Genomic DNA, 18,688 nt, shown 5'->3' with positions numbered 1-18,688 from the left:
ATGATGATATGCTTGCTATGTCTTGTTGCCATGATAAAAATGCATCTGTGTCCTCGAATTATTGTGCTAACAATGTAGAGGAAACCGAACACTCCATGGAACAAGATGTGGTGTTTAATGGGGCCTCAAGGGATCCTACATCATCATCTATTGCTTTTTGCCTTATGGCTAAGGCATCAAAGGTATCTCCTACTTTGTACCCCAATATGTCTCTTGATGATGATGTTGATGCTAATGATGATGAGGATAATGATGAAGAGAATGATAATGTTGCCTCCTTAAAAACTAAGGGGGAGATGATTTTTAAAGCTCTTCATAAAAATAAAATTGCTCGTTCCAACTTCATGGAAATTATGTCCATTGCCATTGAGGGCAAGAAATATATTGAGGAGTTGGAATCTCATCTCGAGGAGCATGAGGTCACCATTGAGAAAATGGAAGCTCATGGGCATGATTACGCAAATGAGATCGCGGAGCTATCTCAAGCTTTTGAACATGAACAAACCACCTCTGAATCTCTTGAGGAGACTTTTGCTCTAGAATTATCTAGAGTGAGGGAATCTCATGATAGAGCTCTTGAGGTGGCCAACGATTTCAAAACAGAAAATGCTAAGCTTGAAGTTTCTCATGCTAGACTCCTTGAGGATTTTGAGCACCTCGAAAATGGCTCAAGGGTCATCCAGGGTGAGCTCATCAAACTCACCGAGTCTCATTCCCAACTTGAAGCTTCTTATATAAAAGAGCTTGCCATGTTGCCTTGTCCTCTTGTTGTTAACGATGATGCTTGTGCTACTAATTCTATTACTTGTGAAGCATCCATTTTAAAGGAGAATGTTGAGCTACGGGCTCAACTTGAGGTGCTATCTAGCAATTATGGGAAATTGGAAGAAAGTCATGAAAAGCTCTCAAGTTCTCATGATGATCTTCTAGTATCCCATAGTGTGCTAAATATAGCTCATGAGGCCATGATTGCTAAGGTAACATCTAGTGAGCCTCATGTGGATACTAGCACTACTTCTAGTCAAAATAGTATATTGCCATGTGCTAGTCCTTGTAATTCATCTACTCACAATGTTGGTACATCTTGTGATGAATTGCTTTCCTTGCCTTGTTGCTCTAACGATGAAGCTTATACTTCCTCTAGTACTTGTGTTGAGACTAACCATGTAGAGGAAATCAAAGAGCTCAAGGCCCAAGTCACTTCTTTGAAGAAAGACTTGGAAAAGTGTCATGAAGGGAAATCCACACTCAACAATATCTTGAGTGTGCAAAACTCCCCCAATGACAAAGGTGGACTTGGATTCAACTCCAATAAGAAGAAGAAGTCCAAGATGAACAAAAAGAAGGGCCAAGAACAAGTCAAGAATTCGGCCAAGATTGTTTGCTTCAAGTGCAAAGTAGAAGGGCATCATGTTAGATCTTGCCCATTGAAGAAGAAGGCCATTAGTGTCAAGCAACAAGGGAAGAGGGCACAAGTTCAATCACATGCTCAACCTCAAGTTGAAGAAAGGCCTCTTCCCAAGAAGACTCAAGTTAATGCTTCTCAAGTTGAGAAATCAAGTGAGAAGTGAAGAGTAGACGTTGCTACTTATGTCGTGAGAAAGGTCACGTCGCTTCTTCATGCACTAGTGGTGACTTATCCAACCCAATTATTATTGATGATATTTATTCTCTTGGTAAGGATAAGGTTGGCAATGTGTTTGCCAAGTTTGTTGGTACTCAAAGTGGTGTCAAGCAAAGAACCATTTGGGTAGCCAAACCTATTGTGACTAACCTCTTAGGACCCAACTTGGTTGGGGACCAGCAAGCTCAAACTTGATCAATAGGTGTTGTTGGAGGGCATTGGAGACTTGGCTACATTATGAAGAATTAAGGGGACTTCATCACTCTTATTGTCTCAAGCCAAGTCAATTGAATCATCAAGTTTATATCTTATATCCAATGTGCCTCCTTGCGGTAACTTGTACTTAAAATTGCTTACATTGAAAGTTACTTGACCCCTTGCATGTTTTGGTTTTGTTCCTTGCATGTGTTTGTATATGTTGTGATTCCAACTTGCTTATCTTGAGCAATCAAGTATGTGTGTGTTGGTTTGCACACCATGTACGTGTGTGTCGTGCGTTGAGCCTTTATGCTTCTTGTTTGTATCCTAGTTGGCTCGTGTGAGAGATTAATGGAACATCCCATTTTGGGGGAGTGATGTGCTTTGTGCACCTCACAATCCTATAAATGTGTGTACATGAGGAATACCATCTAGTATTGATATTACAATTATCTAGTCGCTAGGTGGTATATCTCTCATGAGAAATTCAAACTCTAAATAGTCCATTAATTATCTCTTGTTTGTTCCTCTTATTGCCTCTTGTTAAGTTCTTATTGGTATCACATTATGGGGGGGTAATATTCTAAGTGCATATTACAAGCCTAGAAAATGTGTACATTGAGATATTGTCACCTAGAATTGATATTGTAGATTATCTTGTTCCTAGGTGGCATGTTAGCTCTATAAGTTGCAATTTGCTTGTGTTTGTTGTGAAGATGATGTTGGATGTCCTTGTTATCTACCACCGGGAATTATTTCCAAATACTTCTTGTCTTTTGACAATTGGCAGTCACTTATGTGTGGTAGAATTTCTTGATCATCTTTACTTTGGCTTTTGTTTTTATTTGCCTTTTCTCTTGCCAAGGTTTGTGTCAACTCCCGGTGTCTTCCCTACCACTTGTGGATTTTGTTTATTTCTTGTTCTTGTATAGTGTTTTCTAGATATAGTGAAAGTAGTGATCCCACCTTGTGCATTTTGTATTCAAATGCAAATCCTATATAATGCACAACTCGTGGGGGAGCTATCCTATTTTCTTTAGAACACTCTTCTTGTGATCCTTATCAAGTGTGTTTTGGTGGAAGGCAAGCCATTTCTTTTTGGTACTTTGTGCCATCATGAAACTTTGTTGAGAGCCTGGTTTGTTTGGAACCATCCTCTCTTTGGGAGTTTGACATCTTTAGTTTAGTGTGTATCAATGGATATCTCATTCCTTGATGTATCTTTAATGATATCTTCCAAGTTATGATTTCTCCATTTGGTATCCTTTTCACTTGGCATTTCTTTGTTTTTGGTTTCGGGTTTTGAAAGTCTTGAGCATGCATGTTTACTTCATGTATTTCATTTGGCATGCTTTCTTTCTTTGACTTAATATACAGGGGAAACTCCACCTAGTCTCAATTTGGATGAGATGTGCATGAAATTCATTTTCATATCTATATGCACATATTTATGTGGAGTTTGTCCTATGTATTGGTGTTTCTAACTTTTTGGTCCCGATGAGTTTGGGTACCGTTTAGTTTGTGTTGTTCTTCTGGGAACATTTGGAGATGCATTGGATGCTCGGCTCACTCACAAGGAAGGTGTTGTCACCATGTGCATATTGGAGTCAAGCAAGGATGATCAATGAACTACTATCTACCTTCAATTGGTATCTACTACATCCTTCCAATGATATCTCGGTAACAAGTATCTATTCATGCTTTCTCCTCTTGCATTCAACCTTGTGTAGATTGCATCTTGGCATGATATTCATTTCATATCTTGTGATACTTGTTTCCTTTCTCAAAGCATCCCAACGATAATCTCTTGTTGCTAGTTGTGATGCCTTTGATGGATGTGTGTTTGGACTTCATTTATATATAATAAGACCATATCTATCCAAGTGCTATGCTTTCAAGCAAATATCTTATTGGTATATTTATGACTTCCTTGTGGATATCTTGTTCCTTCGTGTTGTAACTATTTCGGGTGTACATCCTTCTTTGTAGATATATATATCATCATGATTTCGTCTTGCATAGAACCTTATACACTTGAGAGAAATTACATCTCTAGTTGATATCTTTTCTTTCACGTCCACCTTGTCTTTCTTATGTTATTTCTTTGGTGGCTCCGTGAAAGCTTTTGCCTTGAGTGCGTGTCCTCTATCGTTGCATCTTGTTGCACTCTTGTGTGGTGAAGATTATTTTCCTCTTGCTTATCTTTACGAGGTTTTTGCCATCTTAATTGGTATCCCTCGTCTTGATGAGCCTCCCCTCGTCTATCTTCATCACGGGTTGTCACAAGCATAGGTTCTCTTTTGGTTATTAGTAAGCTTGTGAACCCATTTGCCAGTTGTGTGTGGGAATGATAGGCCTTGCATCGTGTGCCTCATTATTTCAAGACTATGTTGATGCTTAATGCTCATCCTAATCTTAGTCTTCTCAAGTGCTTCGCCATGACTCACACACATCATTTTGGTTGAGCCTATTCTTAAGTTGCCTCTTTTACATGTTGCTCAACCATGTGCTTGTTGCAAGCGCTAGGCTTTGTTTCCTATATGCTCACTTGCACTGGATGTGAGTTTCTATTGATTTTGGGGGAGCTATGATCCTATTTTGTGCACTTTGTATTCAAATACAAAAATTCTTATGTGTGCACAAATCATGGGGAGCTTCTCTAGTTTCTTTAGAACACTCCTTTGCACTTTTCATAATATCTTTATTCTTGTGGCATGTAGGATCATTGGTCTAGTTGGTTCAATTGATATCCGTTGATTGCTTGCTTCAATTGGTATCTTTTGGTTGCTTGTGTCTCTCTTTGTTATGTCTTTGTGGCATATCTTTTTGTTGCAATCTTTGGGCATCAATATAGTTTGTCTTCCTCCAAGTATTGGCAGTTGGGTATGTGTATTGCATTCCACTCTCTTGTTGAGAAATACACAATTTATGGAGGACCACAATTTATATTGGCCTTCTTAGATTTTCGCCCATTTTGGCAATCGATGCCAATGGGGGAGAAGTTTCAGAGAGTTTTATGGAGAAGTTTAGAGAGTTATCTCTTCTTGCTTTGTTTTTGTTCCTTAGCATTTGCATCTCATTCGCATGCACTATTAGTTGTTGCATTGCATGGTGATGCATAATTCCTTATATAAACTCTCTTGAAAGTGATTGTCATCAATTACCAAAATGGGGGAGATTGAAAGAACATGCGGTGCACCCATGTTTGGTTTTGGTAATTGATGACAATCTCTATGGACTAATGGTTGTCTTGAGTTGTATTTGAAGGATTTGTCCATAGGCTTTTCTTGAAGTCCATGTGTTGGCTTCAAGGAGTTTTTGAGTTGACTAAGGTGCTATTAAGGAATTATCCAAAGATTGGTCATGTGAGTGTTGAGCTTATTGCAAGCATGTCTTGAAGAAGAAGGTTGTGTGATCATTCATGTTTACCTTCAAGACATCATCCAAATGAAGAGAGTTGCAAAGATTCAAGGTTGATCAAGACTAAGTCAAGAGTGAATCAAGTTGATCAACTCACAAAGCATAGAAGATGTACCGAGAGGGATCAAATGATCCCATGGTATGGTAAGCTTTGTCCATTACACTTTATGTACTAACCAATGGTCTATGTGAGAGTTGTATGTGGGGTTAGGTACGTATCCATGGGCTTGAGTCAAGAGGAAGATATCATACAACCCATGGAAAGGATGACATCAAGTGGTGATCGTCATCAAGATTGTCGTGTGCAAGTTCAAGTGGAGCATCACGAAGAGATCAAGTGCTTGAATCTTGCCATCCATTGTGGTGTCAATGGACTTGTGAAGATGTGCCGAAGAGTGGCTCACCCATAGTGAACTATGGGGGAGCAATCATCTAGTCTTCATCGAGCCAACGCAATCAAGAAAGGTGGTCCAACTTGAGGGAGTCAAGATCGTCTTCATCTAGCTCAAGTGGACCATGTGCAAGGCAAAAGGTTTTCCCTTGATAGGTTTTCTATTTTACCTGTCTTGTGGTGGTAGTTGGGAGACCGAGTTATAGGATCGTTTGCCGTACTATCAAGGGGGGCTCTCAAGTTGGTAGCTTGATCGTATCGTTAGTAGAGAGCTCAAATCATTGCATCCTTGCATCATGTTTCTTGGTTCTTGTTTGGTTATCTTTGTGAGTCTTAGAGCTTATGGTCATCTTGATGACAAGCTTGAGTTCATCGAAAACGGAGTTCGCATACGTCTTCTATGATGTTTTCGGTGTTGGAGGTTTTATCGGTCTTATCCGATGAAGGGTTCTCACCATTTTCTTATGGGACTTTTCTCATTTGCTTATTCTTGATATTTCTATCAATATTGTGTTAGCCTATGTCGTTAGCTTTCCAACAAACTTGGTTTCGTTGAATTCGGAGTCCGTTTGCAAAAGTTGTGGCTCTTTTGATAAAGGCTGCAGCGGTACTACCGCGACTAGAGCGGATGTAAATTTTTACTACCGCTCCAGAGCAGTACTACCGCTGCTCCTGAGCGGTAGTACCGCTCCAGAGCAGTACTACCGTGGCTCCTAAGCGGTAGTACCGCCCCGGACCAAAATCTCATGTTTTCTCTCTCGTTTGGGCTGTTTTGACCGTGCTAAGCGGTAGTACCGCTCCTCCAAGTGGTAGTACCGCTTGTGCACGACATGAGCACATAACGGTTGGATTTGGGAGGTCCTATAAAAGGGGGTCTTCTTCCCCAATAAACCTAATCCTTTGAGCTCGTGTTCTTCCCCCATTGTTGACCTTCTTCGAGCTTGCTAACTCTCAATCCCTCCATGGATTCTTGCTAGTTTTTGAGGGAAAAGAGAGAGGAGATCTAGATCCACATTTCCATCAATCACTTTCTCCTCTATGTGAGGGGAACCCCTTGGATCTTGATCTTGGAGTTCTTGGTGTTCTCCTTCTTGTTCTTTCTCTCATTTTCCTCCCTAGCATTAGTTGCTTCGGTGGGATTTGAGAGAGAAGGACTTGGGCACTCCGTGTGCCCTCGCCATTGCATTTGGTGCATCAGTTTGAGTTCTCCACGTGATACGTGTAAGTTACAAGTTGAGAAGCTTATTACTCTTGGGTGCTTGGTGCCCTTGAGCTTGTTCCTTTTGGGTGCTTGGGCGCCCTAGACGGTTGGTGGTGTTCGGAGCTCAATCATTATGGTGTAAAGCTCTGGGCAAGCGTCGGGGTCTCCAATTAGGTTGTGGAGATTGCCCCGAGCAATTTGACCTAATTGTGCGAGGGCGTGAGGAGATTACGGTGGCCCTAATGGCTTATTGGGGAGCATTGTGCCTCCACACCGCTCCAAACGGAGATTAGCATCCGCAAGGGTGTGAACTTCGGGATACATCGTCGTCTTCGCGTGCCCCGGTTATCTCTTACCCGAGCCCCTTTACTTATGCACTTTACTTTGTGATAGCCATATTGTTCTTTGTCATATATCTTGCTATCTCATAGTTGCTTATCTTGCTTAAGATAAGTTGTTAGTGCATATAGATGAGCCTAGTTGTTGTAGGTTTTGTGCTTGACAAATTAATCGCTAGGTTTATTCCGCATTTGTTCAAGCCTCTACCGTAATTATTTTAAAACGCCTATTCACCCCCCCCCCCTCTAGGCGACATCCACGATCTTTCAAAGAGGCACGGCCGTGCCTCTCGGAAACGGGAGAAAAAACGTGTTTTATTTTTTCTTCTTTCGTTAGAGACGTTTTTGTTTCCGCGAGAGGCAGGGATTTGCTTCCGGTTTGGTTTTTTCGTTTGGTTTGTTTTGTGAAAAAAATAGTCAAAACCTGTGAACAAGGAATCTAGTTTTGAAGATCTCGACGTGAGAAATCCAATGGTGAAAATGGTTCGAGATTTGGACGCACGGTTTAAGAGGTAAAACGTTTTGAAAAAACGAATTTACGATTTTTTTTAAAAAACTCTCTGGTTGCTACAAGTGGCGCACATGCAGTGCACCACTTGTCACAAACTAAGAAGTGTGAAGTGATCTTTGAAAGGAGTACTACTCAATTAGTGATTTCGCATGAATGGGAGTCACGTTCGTGAATGGGCTGGGCTTGTACTAGCATGTTTCTGGGCTGGGCTCAACTCTCAATGGCCGCATCCAAAAAATTGACTGGTAGAATGAAAATCCCGGGCCCATGGAAATTTCGAAACGGCAAAGGAAGAACTGACTGCTGCTGCTCCTACTAGTAGCGAGATCCCGGCGAGGAGGAGCAGTCGCAGCATTATGCCGAGATCAAGACGGACATTATCTGGGTTCATCGGCGGTGTTTTTTCATGGGATCACTGATCCTTTAACTTTGGAGACTTACGCTTGCCGTGAAGCCCTGGCACTGGCTGACGACCTTGCAGAGCAGAAGGTGTGGGTGGCCTTGGACTGTCAAGAAGCTGTGAATGACATCAACAGAGGGACAGGATGACCCAATGCTGCGTTGGTGCATGAAATAACAAATCACTGTAATAGTTTTATTTCTTGCTCTTTGTTTTTGAGCGTAGGAACTTTAATTTCGAGGCTCACAATCTCATCAAGTTTGTGTGTAATTTAGACATAGGTAGACATGTTTGGTTGGGCAACCCCCATGACTCAAACCTTGTACCTATGGCAATTGTTTTGAATGAATAAAGCAGGCGAGAATTCTCAAAAAAAAAAAAAGACTGCTGCTCCTACCTGCTTTCGCTTTCAAGTGATGTAAGCTGGTCGTACAGTAGGAAAAATGATACAGCAGGAAGTATGTATCCACCATTGAACTAGTGGCGAACAACCACCACTACATCTACTCGGCAACCACTTGGCAGTCCTGACGTTGCCTGATGGAACTGACTGGTAACATGAGAAACCTCGCAACAGCCGGCAGTTGCTCCGTTTCCTTCCTCTATCGTTGCCTGCCTAGTGGAATTGATCTCTGCACTACATTTGGCATCGTCTTATCAAAAAGGCAGTGAGCCGAACGGTGATGCCATGGCCGTTGAGCGTCCGTCGCGGGACGCAGCCAGGTCCTGCACTCGTGACAAGCAAGAGAAGCCTGATTTTGTCCTAGAAGAAGGGATACCAAGCAAGCCCCAGGCTAGTACAGAATTCAGGGTTGTTTGGTTTCTAGCCATATCTTGCCACACTTTACCACATCTCACCTTAAACAAGTTTAATCAAGTTAGGTGGGTGTTTGGTTCTAGCCACACATAAGGCAACAATTTTTTTATGAGAAGTGAATCCCACATGTTATATACACAAAAAGTGTGGCAAGATTTCCTTAGGCAAGCCAAAGTATGGCTAACAATTTAAGCAACTCAAGTTAGGCAAGTGTGATAAGTGTGGCAAAAAATAATATGGCAATATATGGCAAATATAGTCACAATCCAAACAGCCCTGAAATCATCTCCTCTGCTAGAGCGAGACAACTAGGTAAAAATCTGTTCAACATGATAGAATCAACAGCTCACCCGGCTCCGTAGAAAACACAAAAACCACAGCGCTGAACCAATCTTGTGCCTTTTTTAGGGCAAAAAAGAAAGAAGAAAGAAAGAAGACGCTGCCAAGTCTTGTCCTGAAAATGGACCGCTCAACGGCTCTCGTCGTTGCGCGGAAACACACGGGGATAGAAAACAGAGGAAAGGTTGCTGATCAGTTTAACTAGTATCCGGTCGGTTGTCTTACTCTCTGTCGACCGCGTGCTTGTCTTAGACCCGGTATACACGCTGACAGACATACCAACTCGATCGGTCCGACGAGGATGGATGTGGACGTTTGAACGGTAGCGAGGTGAACGCACTAGTTTATGTTGGTTCATTTTGTAATGAAAAAAGTATGTTTTTGTCCTTCAAGTTCCTAAAAAGTACAGACTTAGTCCCTCAAGATTTTTTGATATACATTTGGTCCCTCAAGTCTCAAAATCGAACAAGTTTGGTCCTAAACCAGATTTGACCCCGTTGACCGGGTTTAACCGCCACAAAACAGCCCGATGAACAGTAAATTCGAGTTTTTTTAAAAAATATCTTCAAAAAAATCTGAAATTTTTTGGGGTCCAATATGCTTACATGCGCAAGGTGCGACCAAATTTTCATGGTCTTTCGACACTCGAGGAGCTCGTGGCAAAAAAAGAAAAATATCTACGTCCGATGAACAGTAAATTCGAAAACTAAATCAAAAAATTCAGAAAAATATGAAATTTATTGGGGTCTAATATGATTGCATGCTCAAGGTTCAACCAAAATTTGGTGGTGTTTCGAGACTCAAGGAGCTCGTGGCAAAAAAAAACAAATTTTCGCTCACAAAAAATAGCAAAAATTTGTTTTTTTTTGCTAGAGCCCGTCCTACGTCATTTCATGACAAAATATTGGTCGCACCTTGCGCATGTAACCATATTGGACCCCAAAAATTTTCTGATTTTTTTGAATTTTTTTATTTTATTTTCGAATTTTCTATTCATCGGACAGATATTTTTGTTCTTTTTTTCACAAGCTCCTCGAGTGCCGAAACACCACAAAAATTTGGTCGCACTTTACGCATGTAAGCATATTGGATCCCAAAAAATTTCAGATTTTTTTGAAGATTTTTCTAAAAAAAACTCGAATTTACTGTTCATTAGGCGGTTTTGTGGCGGTCAAACCCGGTCAACGGGGTCAAATCTGGTTTAGAACCAAACTTGTTCGGTTTTGAGACTTGAGGGACCAAATGTATACCAAAAAATCTTGAGGGACCAAGTCTATACTTTTTGGAAACTTGAGGGACCAAAAACATACTTTTCTCTTTTGTAATCGTTCGAGTATGAAGCGCACAAGGCCTTCACGTCAGAACGGGTCCATTCACATTGGCTTTTTTTTATATTCATATGTGAGTGCATCTAAAAATCTCAATCTTTCAGTTTTGTAAGATCTTTTTCTTTGGAAATAGGCAAATTTTAATTACAATCACATCAATTTTCGGTCTGATTTTGATTTCCAGTATGGAATACGAGTGAAGGAGAGGAGTATCCAAACCACGCAAGTTGCATTATTACATCGTCCAACACATGATTGGGATCATTTTCTCTCAACACTGAGAATTTTTGACTCGTCCTTGTCGACATGATTTGAAGGACTTGTGTTGAATCTGAACAGGAGGAACCCATGCATTCTTTCGAGAATCTCCAAACCTGTTATAGTAGTGATTTTTAAGATATGCATAATAAATTCACAAGAAAGGAGTATAACTAACTCTACCCATTAGACCACCATAATCTCTTGATACATGCAATTACACAGCAATTGCGTCCAATCCTATATGAGCTCGGCCACACATCACTAGCTAACCTCCACGAAGAAAGAAGCAACAGCTCACCCCATGTGTTAGAAAAAATTACCAAAACTAAACCACATGGCTGGCTTGCCTTTTTATTTTTTTCCGGAAAAAACTTCTGATCTATTCATCTTCAACAATTTAGTACAACAAACACTAAAAATAATAAAAAATTATATCCAGATCCGTAAACCACCTAGCGACGACTACAAGCACTGAGCGAGCCTAAGGCACGCCGATGTCATCGCCCCTCCCTCGCCGGAGTCGGGCAAAACTTGTAATACTCCCTCCATTCGCTTATACAAGGCCACAAACTCATATTACAGGTATCAAGATAAAATTTAATGACTCCTTTGCAAGTCAACTTTTCATTTCATTAACTGGGATCATTAATACACCACAAGCATGCAACGAATGAATGGGAAGGAAGTGCCTAAGTGTCATTATGACTACATGCATGTAAGTATTAAAAAGTTGCTAGTACGAGGAAACATCATTAATTTTGCCTCGATTACTGTTGGTGGCCTTGTATTGATGCAAAATGTATTTTTGATAGTGGCCTTGTATAAGGGAATGGAGGGAGTAGTAGACAGTCGGGAAGTCGTCGTGCTAAGGCCCCATAGGGCCAACGCACCAGAACAGCAACTACCGCCGATGAATAGTAGTGTAGATCAGAAAGATCCAACCTCAAAACACATGAACATACACAGACGACGACCAGATCCGAGCAAATCCATCAAAGACAGATCCGCCGGAGACACACCTCCACACGCCTACCAATGATGCTAGACGCACCACCGGAAGGGGGACTAAGTGGTGAGACCTTTATTTCATCTTCAGGGAGTCGCCATCATCTCGTCTTCCTGAGCAGAACACAAACCCTAACAAAACTCAGAGAAAAATATGAAGATGGAGCTCTCCCACCAGCAAGGACCGGGATCCACAACGCTTCCATGACCCTACGACCACCGGAGACGAGGCGGACCGGCAGTGACGCCGGCAGGAGGCCAAGAAACCCTAGCTTGCCTTCTAGCCAAACAAAAAAGACGCCACACGCTTTCCCAAAGTCTTTGCCTAGTAAAGATGGGGGAAAAGAGGAAAAGTTGTTGTCTTGCTGATCAATTCAATTAGAGAAATTCACTACAGGACATATAGCTTAGTGCATAGCTTGTTGCATGTACACGTAAAACTACAAGTGTGGGCGTCCTATATAAAAACTGCTAAGTGCTGGCTTGTTTCTCATAATCCCCTCCATTGAATGTTGAATGGACGCTGAATTGATGGCCGTATGCTACGACGTGACTGCCAGTGGGCAACTCACCTGATCCCAGTCCGTCCACAACCAGTCTCCCACGACGTTCAAGCGTTGGATGCTCCCTCTGTTCAATGCTTTCAGCTCTTCTTTTTTGGCCTGCAATGATAAATAATCTGGCAGTAGGACAACTCGCTTACTCCACTTGCCTTTCTCTGCTTGATTTTTTTAAGAGTCAGTTGCATATGAGATGTACCCTTGATTTTTTTAATGTGCAAGAGAATCTTTTTTTAGATGTACCCTTCATTTTTTTCAAGAGGCACTTGCAGTAATATATACTCCATTAGTCGGTCCTCTTCCTGCACCAGTCTCCACTTTGAACACACACCAAGCACAACCTAAGAAATGGGTGCGAGAGAGGAATAGAGAGATCAATGGATGCTGTGAGTGCTTCACATGGCGTCTTGGGTCCCCTGCTGGGGAAGCTCACCAGTTTGCTCGCCGGTGAGTGTGCCCGCCTCAAAGGCGTCCGGCGTGAGATCCGCTCGCTCAAATCTGAGCTGAGCGGCGTGCATGCTGCCGTCCACAAGTACACGACACTACAAGATCCTGATGTCCAGGTGAAGGCGTGGATATCGTTGTTGAGGGAGCTGGCCTATGACATCGAGGATGTCATCGACAAGTTCATCCACCAACTCGGTACTAGCGGCCACCACCAGGGTGGTTTCAAGGAGTTTTTTCGTAAGACTGCTCGTCGTCTCAAGACGATAGGCTCTCGTCGTGGACTTGCCAGCCAAATCGACGATCTGAAGATTCGTCTCAAGGAGGTAAAAGAGTTGAAGACTAGTTACAAGCTGGATGATATTCCCTGTGAACATTCAACTGTGGATCCCCGCTTGTCTGCTATTTTTGTTGATGAAGCACACCTTGTGGGCATTGATGGTCCCAGAGATGATCTTATCAATTGGATGCTGGAAGATGAAAGTAACTCGGCCAAGCAGCGCAAGGTGTTGTCCGTTGTTGGCTTTGGTGGTTTGGGGAAAACGACACTGGCGAGGGAGGTCTACCGCAAGATCCAAGGACATTTCCATTGTTGGGCTTTTGTCTCTGTCTCACAAAGGCCTAATGTAAAGAAAATTATGAAGGATTTGATCTCCCAGATGCCTTGCAAGAAAGATTTTAGAGAAGGTATCGACACCTGGGATGATGTGAAACGTATTGCGAAGCTAAAAGCGCTCTTAAAAGATAAGAGGTAATTTCACACACACCCCCCCCCCCTTCCCCACCACATCTTTTTTAGTTTCTTATTAATACAAGCCTAACGATACTGCACTGAAATAGAATCAAATTGTAAACAAATATGTATAGAGGTTCAAGATTAGTGATGTACTCAAACGATTCAAAAAGAAAATACTCAACCTTTAAAGCATGAATAACATATATGCAGGTTGTTGACACATGAGTATACGATATAAAAATTTACTTCTAAGTATGGCACCACACACATTAGATATTCAAACAAGTGTTATGGACAAAAATACTCAAACTAGTATTTGAAATGATGTGTGTATGAACATGGGAAAACATTGTTAAAGTGAGAATTTTTTTGAACATAAGTTGGTTAGTTTGGTGTTGCATCTATGTCTGAAGTCTCGGTTAACTAAGCAAAGTACACAAGGCAACATATGTAATAAGCACATTGTGGACCTTAGATAACTTGTTGAGTACTTGCAGCTTACATGATGCTCAGAGTATCTTGGTTTATTTTTATTGCTGATTTTTGTTATTACCATCCCCTTGGAGTTTGTAGTGCTTTTTCTGTGTGTATTATGCTTGAATTCCTTATACATGATATTGGTATCTTTATGTTCTATATTTGAGATCTTTTTCATAGTGGTTAACAATATGTACTTATATTCATTAGGTATCTCATCGTTATTGATGATATATGGTCCATATCAGCATGGGACGCTATTAAGTATGCTTTCCCAGAGAATGATTTTTGTAGCAGAATTATTGCTACTACACGCAATGTTGATGTAGCAAGATCTTGTTGTCAAGGTGGTAATGGTCGCATGTATGAAATGGAAGCCCTGAGTGATCTCAACTCCAAAAGATTGTTTTTCAAAAGAATATTTGGTTCCGAAGACTGTTGCCCTGATGTGCTAAAACAAATTTCAAATAATATATTGAAGAAATGTGGAGGCCTCCCATTGGCAATTATCAGCATATCAAGTTTATTGGCAAACAGACCGGTGATCAAAGATGAGTGGGAGAGGGTGAGAAGGTCTATTGGTTCTGCATTGGACAAAAACCAAAGCTTAGAAGGAATGAATAGCATATTATCCCTTAGCTACAATGACCTTCCACCGCATCTAAAGACCTGCTTGTTATATTTATGTACATATCCCGAGGACTATGTGATTGAGAGAGATATTTTAGTGAGGCGATGGATAGCCGAAGGCTTTATCTCTGAAGAACGTGGACATACAAAACAAGTGGTCGCCGAGAACCATTTCTATGAGCTAATAAACAAAAGTATGGTTCAACCGCTGGAAGTTGGCTATGATGGAAAGGCTCGTGCTTGCAAAGTCCATGACATGATGCTCGAGCTCATTATTTCAAAATCGGTTGAAGATAATTTCATCTCTTTGGCAGGCCATGACCAAACTTATTTGGCAAATCGTCATGGTCTTATTCGGCGACTATCTGTCCAGCATATTGACCAAGAGCTTGCATCAATATTGGCAAATGAAGATCTAAGTCATGTGCGATCTGTGACAGTGATATCATTACCTTGCATAAAACACTTGCCTAGGCTTGTTCATTTTGAAGCTTTGCGTGTCCTAGAATTTCAAGATTGTCAGAATCTGCATGAGTATGATATGAATGGCATAGATAAACTATTCCAGCTGAAGTACCTTAGCTTTAGGGGTACTGACATGTCAAAGCTACCATCAGGAATTGTGAGGCTATATGATCTAGAGACGCTAGATCTTAGAAATACACATATAGAAGAATTGCCCACTGGAATTATTCAGCTTGTTAAGCTACAATATTTACTCATTGCAAGATATTGCCCTTCTGGTGATCCTTACGGTGAAACAAAGATACCAGATGGGATTGGAGATATGAGGAATTTACAGGTTATCTCGGGCATTAATATTTTCAAGAGTTCATTATGTGCAGTCGAGGAGCTAGGGAGCCTGACCGGGTTGAAAGAACTCTATCTACAGTTGGAAGGGGGAGGATCTCAAGAATATAAGAGGCACGAAGAGATGTTACTCTCCTCACTATGCAAGCTTGGCACCTGCAAACTTCAGTCTTTATGTATAATCTCTTGTGATTCAACGCCCCTTCAGTTCTTAAATTCCTGGTCCCCTCTGCCGGATAACCTCCAAATATTTTCGATGTGCAGTAACTACTATTTACCAAAGATGCCAAAGTGGATTGTACGAGCACTCACCAGTCTTGCACACCTGGATATAAATTTGGTTGAAGCAACAGATGAGGATCTGCGGATACTTGGAGAGATGCCTAGTTTACTTTGCCTGAGTATAACATTCAAGACTGTCCAAAAAGAAAGGCTTACCATACAAGGCGTTGCATTCCAGTGTCTGAGGGAATTTTTCATTATTCGTTCTGCCTCGTGTGCAAGTGCAATTTACTTGACGTTTGAAGAAGGGGCACTGCCAAAGCTGGACAAGCTTAGGCTGCCGTTGTTTGTTTCAGTGGCAAAAGCGTATGGGTTCTACTTGGGTCTTGGCCACCTCCCCTGTCTGAGAGCTGTCGAAGTTACTATCTACAATGGCATATTGTTCAAAAGCACCTCTGCAGCAATTGTCGCTATACAGAACGAGGCAAAGAGCCACCCCAACCATCCCAGATTAACTATCAGGAGTGAGGGAACTACACGGAGGAAGAGAGCTACCAATGGAAGAGGTATTAATCATAATCAACAATTTCGTACAACACTTTCTGTAGGCAACCTTTCTCACGCTCTGATGCCACATGTTTTCCCTTCATCTATTCAGGGGGTCTTCTATGAAATGCAAGCACGTGATGGCGTGCTGCTGGCTTGATTGGGCCCTGAACCCTGAAGCTGTCATTCATTTTGCCTTTCAGACGGCCAACAATTATGTGGAAGCTCAAACAAAGGTGTCCCAGGACGACTGGTGTTAGTTGCTCTGCTACATGCTACTATTAGGTTTTCAGGGAATCTTGTACTATCTTGCTGCATCTATTTATTTGTTTTGAACTTGAATTTGCTGCACCAATTACTACCGTTAAGAACTAAGTTCACCTCTAGGTGAAGTTTCTCCATTGTTATGTACTCAGGCACTTGTGTTGTGTGTAACTTAATTTGATGGATCATGCATTCAGTTAAGTCGAAACAGCTGGGTTGAGAGATATATGCAGTCAGGTTTCAGACTTGTAACATTTTGTCACTTCTACACTCTGAACTCTACTGTCAGTGGACTGCTATACTCTGAACCAGGGAAGAAAAATTTGTGATGGGAAAGTTTTCGTGACCCGCGAAATTTCGGACATCTCGGGAAATATTTGGTTAATTTCAGACCCCCCAAATTCAAATGAAATTCACCGAAATTTTGGATAGTGAGCTCCAGTAATCTGCTGAACATATCTTGTAATTAAGTCAATAAAACAGAGGACAGTTGTTGCTTGATGCTTCGGCTACCACAGAAGTTGAGGCCAGCAATGTCGTACATCACTTCTTCATATGTACAACTTGCTACAGGCAACAAGTAGTAGTACTGTAAGTCGGTAACTACACTACCTGAATCGATTGTGTGCTAAGTACTCAGCAAGGTTGCTCACCTTCTCCAGCAGGAACAGGCGAAGACTTTGCACTAGCCGCTACGATGTCGCTCCTTCTTCGACGGCGCCCACGCCACTCAATCCCACTGGCCTTAGTAGTGTCGCCGCCGGCACCGGCTGCTGTCCTGCAGGGCAACAAGTATCCACCGTTGGACTGCTGGCCAACAACCACCGTGGGGTATTTCCATGTGAAATCTTAGCCAACATAGCGCATCAGGGGCCTCACCCTCTACAGAAGCTTTTTTTTAACATGCACCCGCTACTGAACTTGCAGTGAAAACGTGAGGTTCAGGCCAGATTCGGAGTTTCAGGCTAGTTTAGAATCCTACCACAAAATCTTTGGATGCTATTGTTCATTCATGCTTGCAAGTCCTGGACGGTTGCAAGACAGAACTGGAAGGAAAATCTTGTGAGATTTTAAGCTTTTAGCTGGTGGTTCCATGAGCTATTGCTTTTGGATTCAGGAACTCTGGGCATGGGAGCAGAAATTCTTGGGTTCTCCCTTTCCTAAAAAAACTATGAAGGAAACAGAGTTGCTCTGCTTCCATGGGAGCCAGAAACAGGGGATCCAGCAAGTGAGAATAAACAGAGCGACCTTTTACTGTCTGGTGAACGCATTTCTTTTCATGAAACCGTTGAGGCAGCATTATATTATTGATGTTTACACTGAGTGAATCACAAGAGATGTAGTAGCTGCACGTACACGCCTACCAGATGCCGCTTCCGAGTGGCTGACACGTGGGACCGGGCGATCCTGTCAAATCCCGCAACAGTCGCGCGTGACGTACGTGGCGAAAAAGGTGGCATGGAGATCGAGACGCCATTGTTTATCCGCCCCGCTTACTTCGGCACGCCCCGTCCCGTGCGCTACCCTGAAATTTTGAATCCCGTGAAATCCGGGATACACTACAATCAATCGCGCCAAAGATTCTGCACCCCAAGACAACACTCGGCGGATGATGCTACAAGTTCAGTCGGCAACTCTTTGGATCAAGGCGACTGAATCGAAGCTGAAGTACCGACATAAGCCTTCCGTCCTGCGTAAAACACTCGCGAGACACAAAGCTCGGAACAAGTTCAACTTCAACCTACTTTCCACTCGAACCTTAATCCATTCGGGGGCTACTGATGAGGATACAGACTCAGGGTAGGGTCATAGGTCTGACCTATACGCCCTACCCAAGGTCATTACCTTAGAAGATAAGAAGTCCAAGAGGCAACAAAGAACCCCCAGTCAAAGGTGTCGAGTGCAATCCACTCGACCAATCATATCACTCGGGTACCCCTCCTACCTGTTGTCACTCGACCATATAAGGAATCACTCGACCTACTGAAGGTCAGGAGTCACTCAACACTGCAATGGTCAGACATTCACTCTGTAGTCTTTAAGGTCATTAATAGCACTTATGGCTGGCATTATCAGTAACGCCCCTACTTTATGTACATTACGCCCTTGTAATGGAGGATGGCTGGGTCCTGGCGCACTCTATATAAGCCACCCCCTCCTCTGGGA

General features: G+C 42.2%; 1 protein-coding gene across 1 annotated transcript; it reads left to right on the top strand.

The window, feature by feature from the left end:
- Positions 1-12,712: 12,712 nt before the first annotated feature.
- LOC119324448 (disease resistance protein Pik-2-like) lies at positions 12,713-16,742 on the top strand. Its single transcript, XM_037598242.1, has 3 exons — positions 12,713-13,588; positions 14,261-16,278; positions 16,371-16,742. The coding sequence occupies exons 1-3, from the start codon at positions 12,771-12,773 to the stop codon at positions 16,382-16,384; spliced, it is 2,850 nt and encodes a 949-aa protein (XP_037454139.1). The 5' UTR covers positions 12,713-12,770; the 3' UTR covers positions 16,385-16,742.
- Positions 16,743-18,688: the final 1,946 nt, after the last annotated feature.

This window comes from Triticum dicoccoides, chromosome 6B (assembly GCF_002162155.2).
Source record: "Triticum dicoccoides isolate Atlit2015 ecotype Zavitan chromosome 6B, WEW_v2.0, whole genome shotgun sequence".
Lineage (NCBI taxonomy): Eukaryota > Viridiplantae > Streptophyta > Magnoliopsida > Poales > Poaceae > Triticum > Triticum dicoccoides.
The sequence above is the reverse complement of the archived record's forward strand: the minus strand, read 5'-3'. Positions and strand labels throughout refer to the sequence as shown.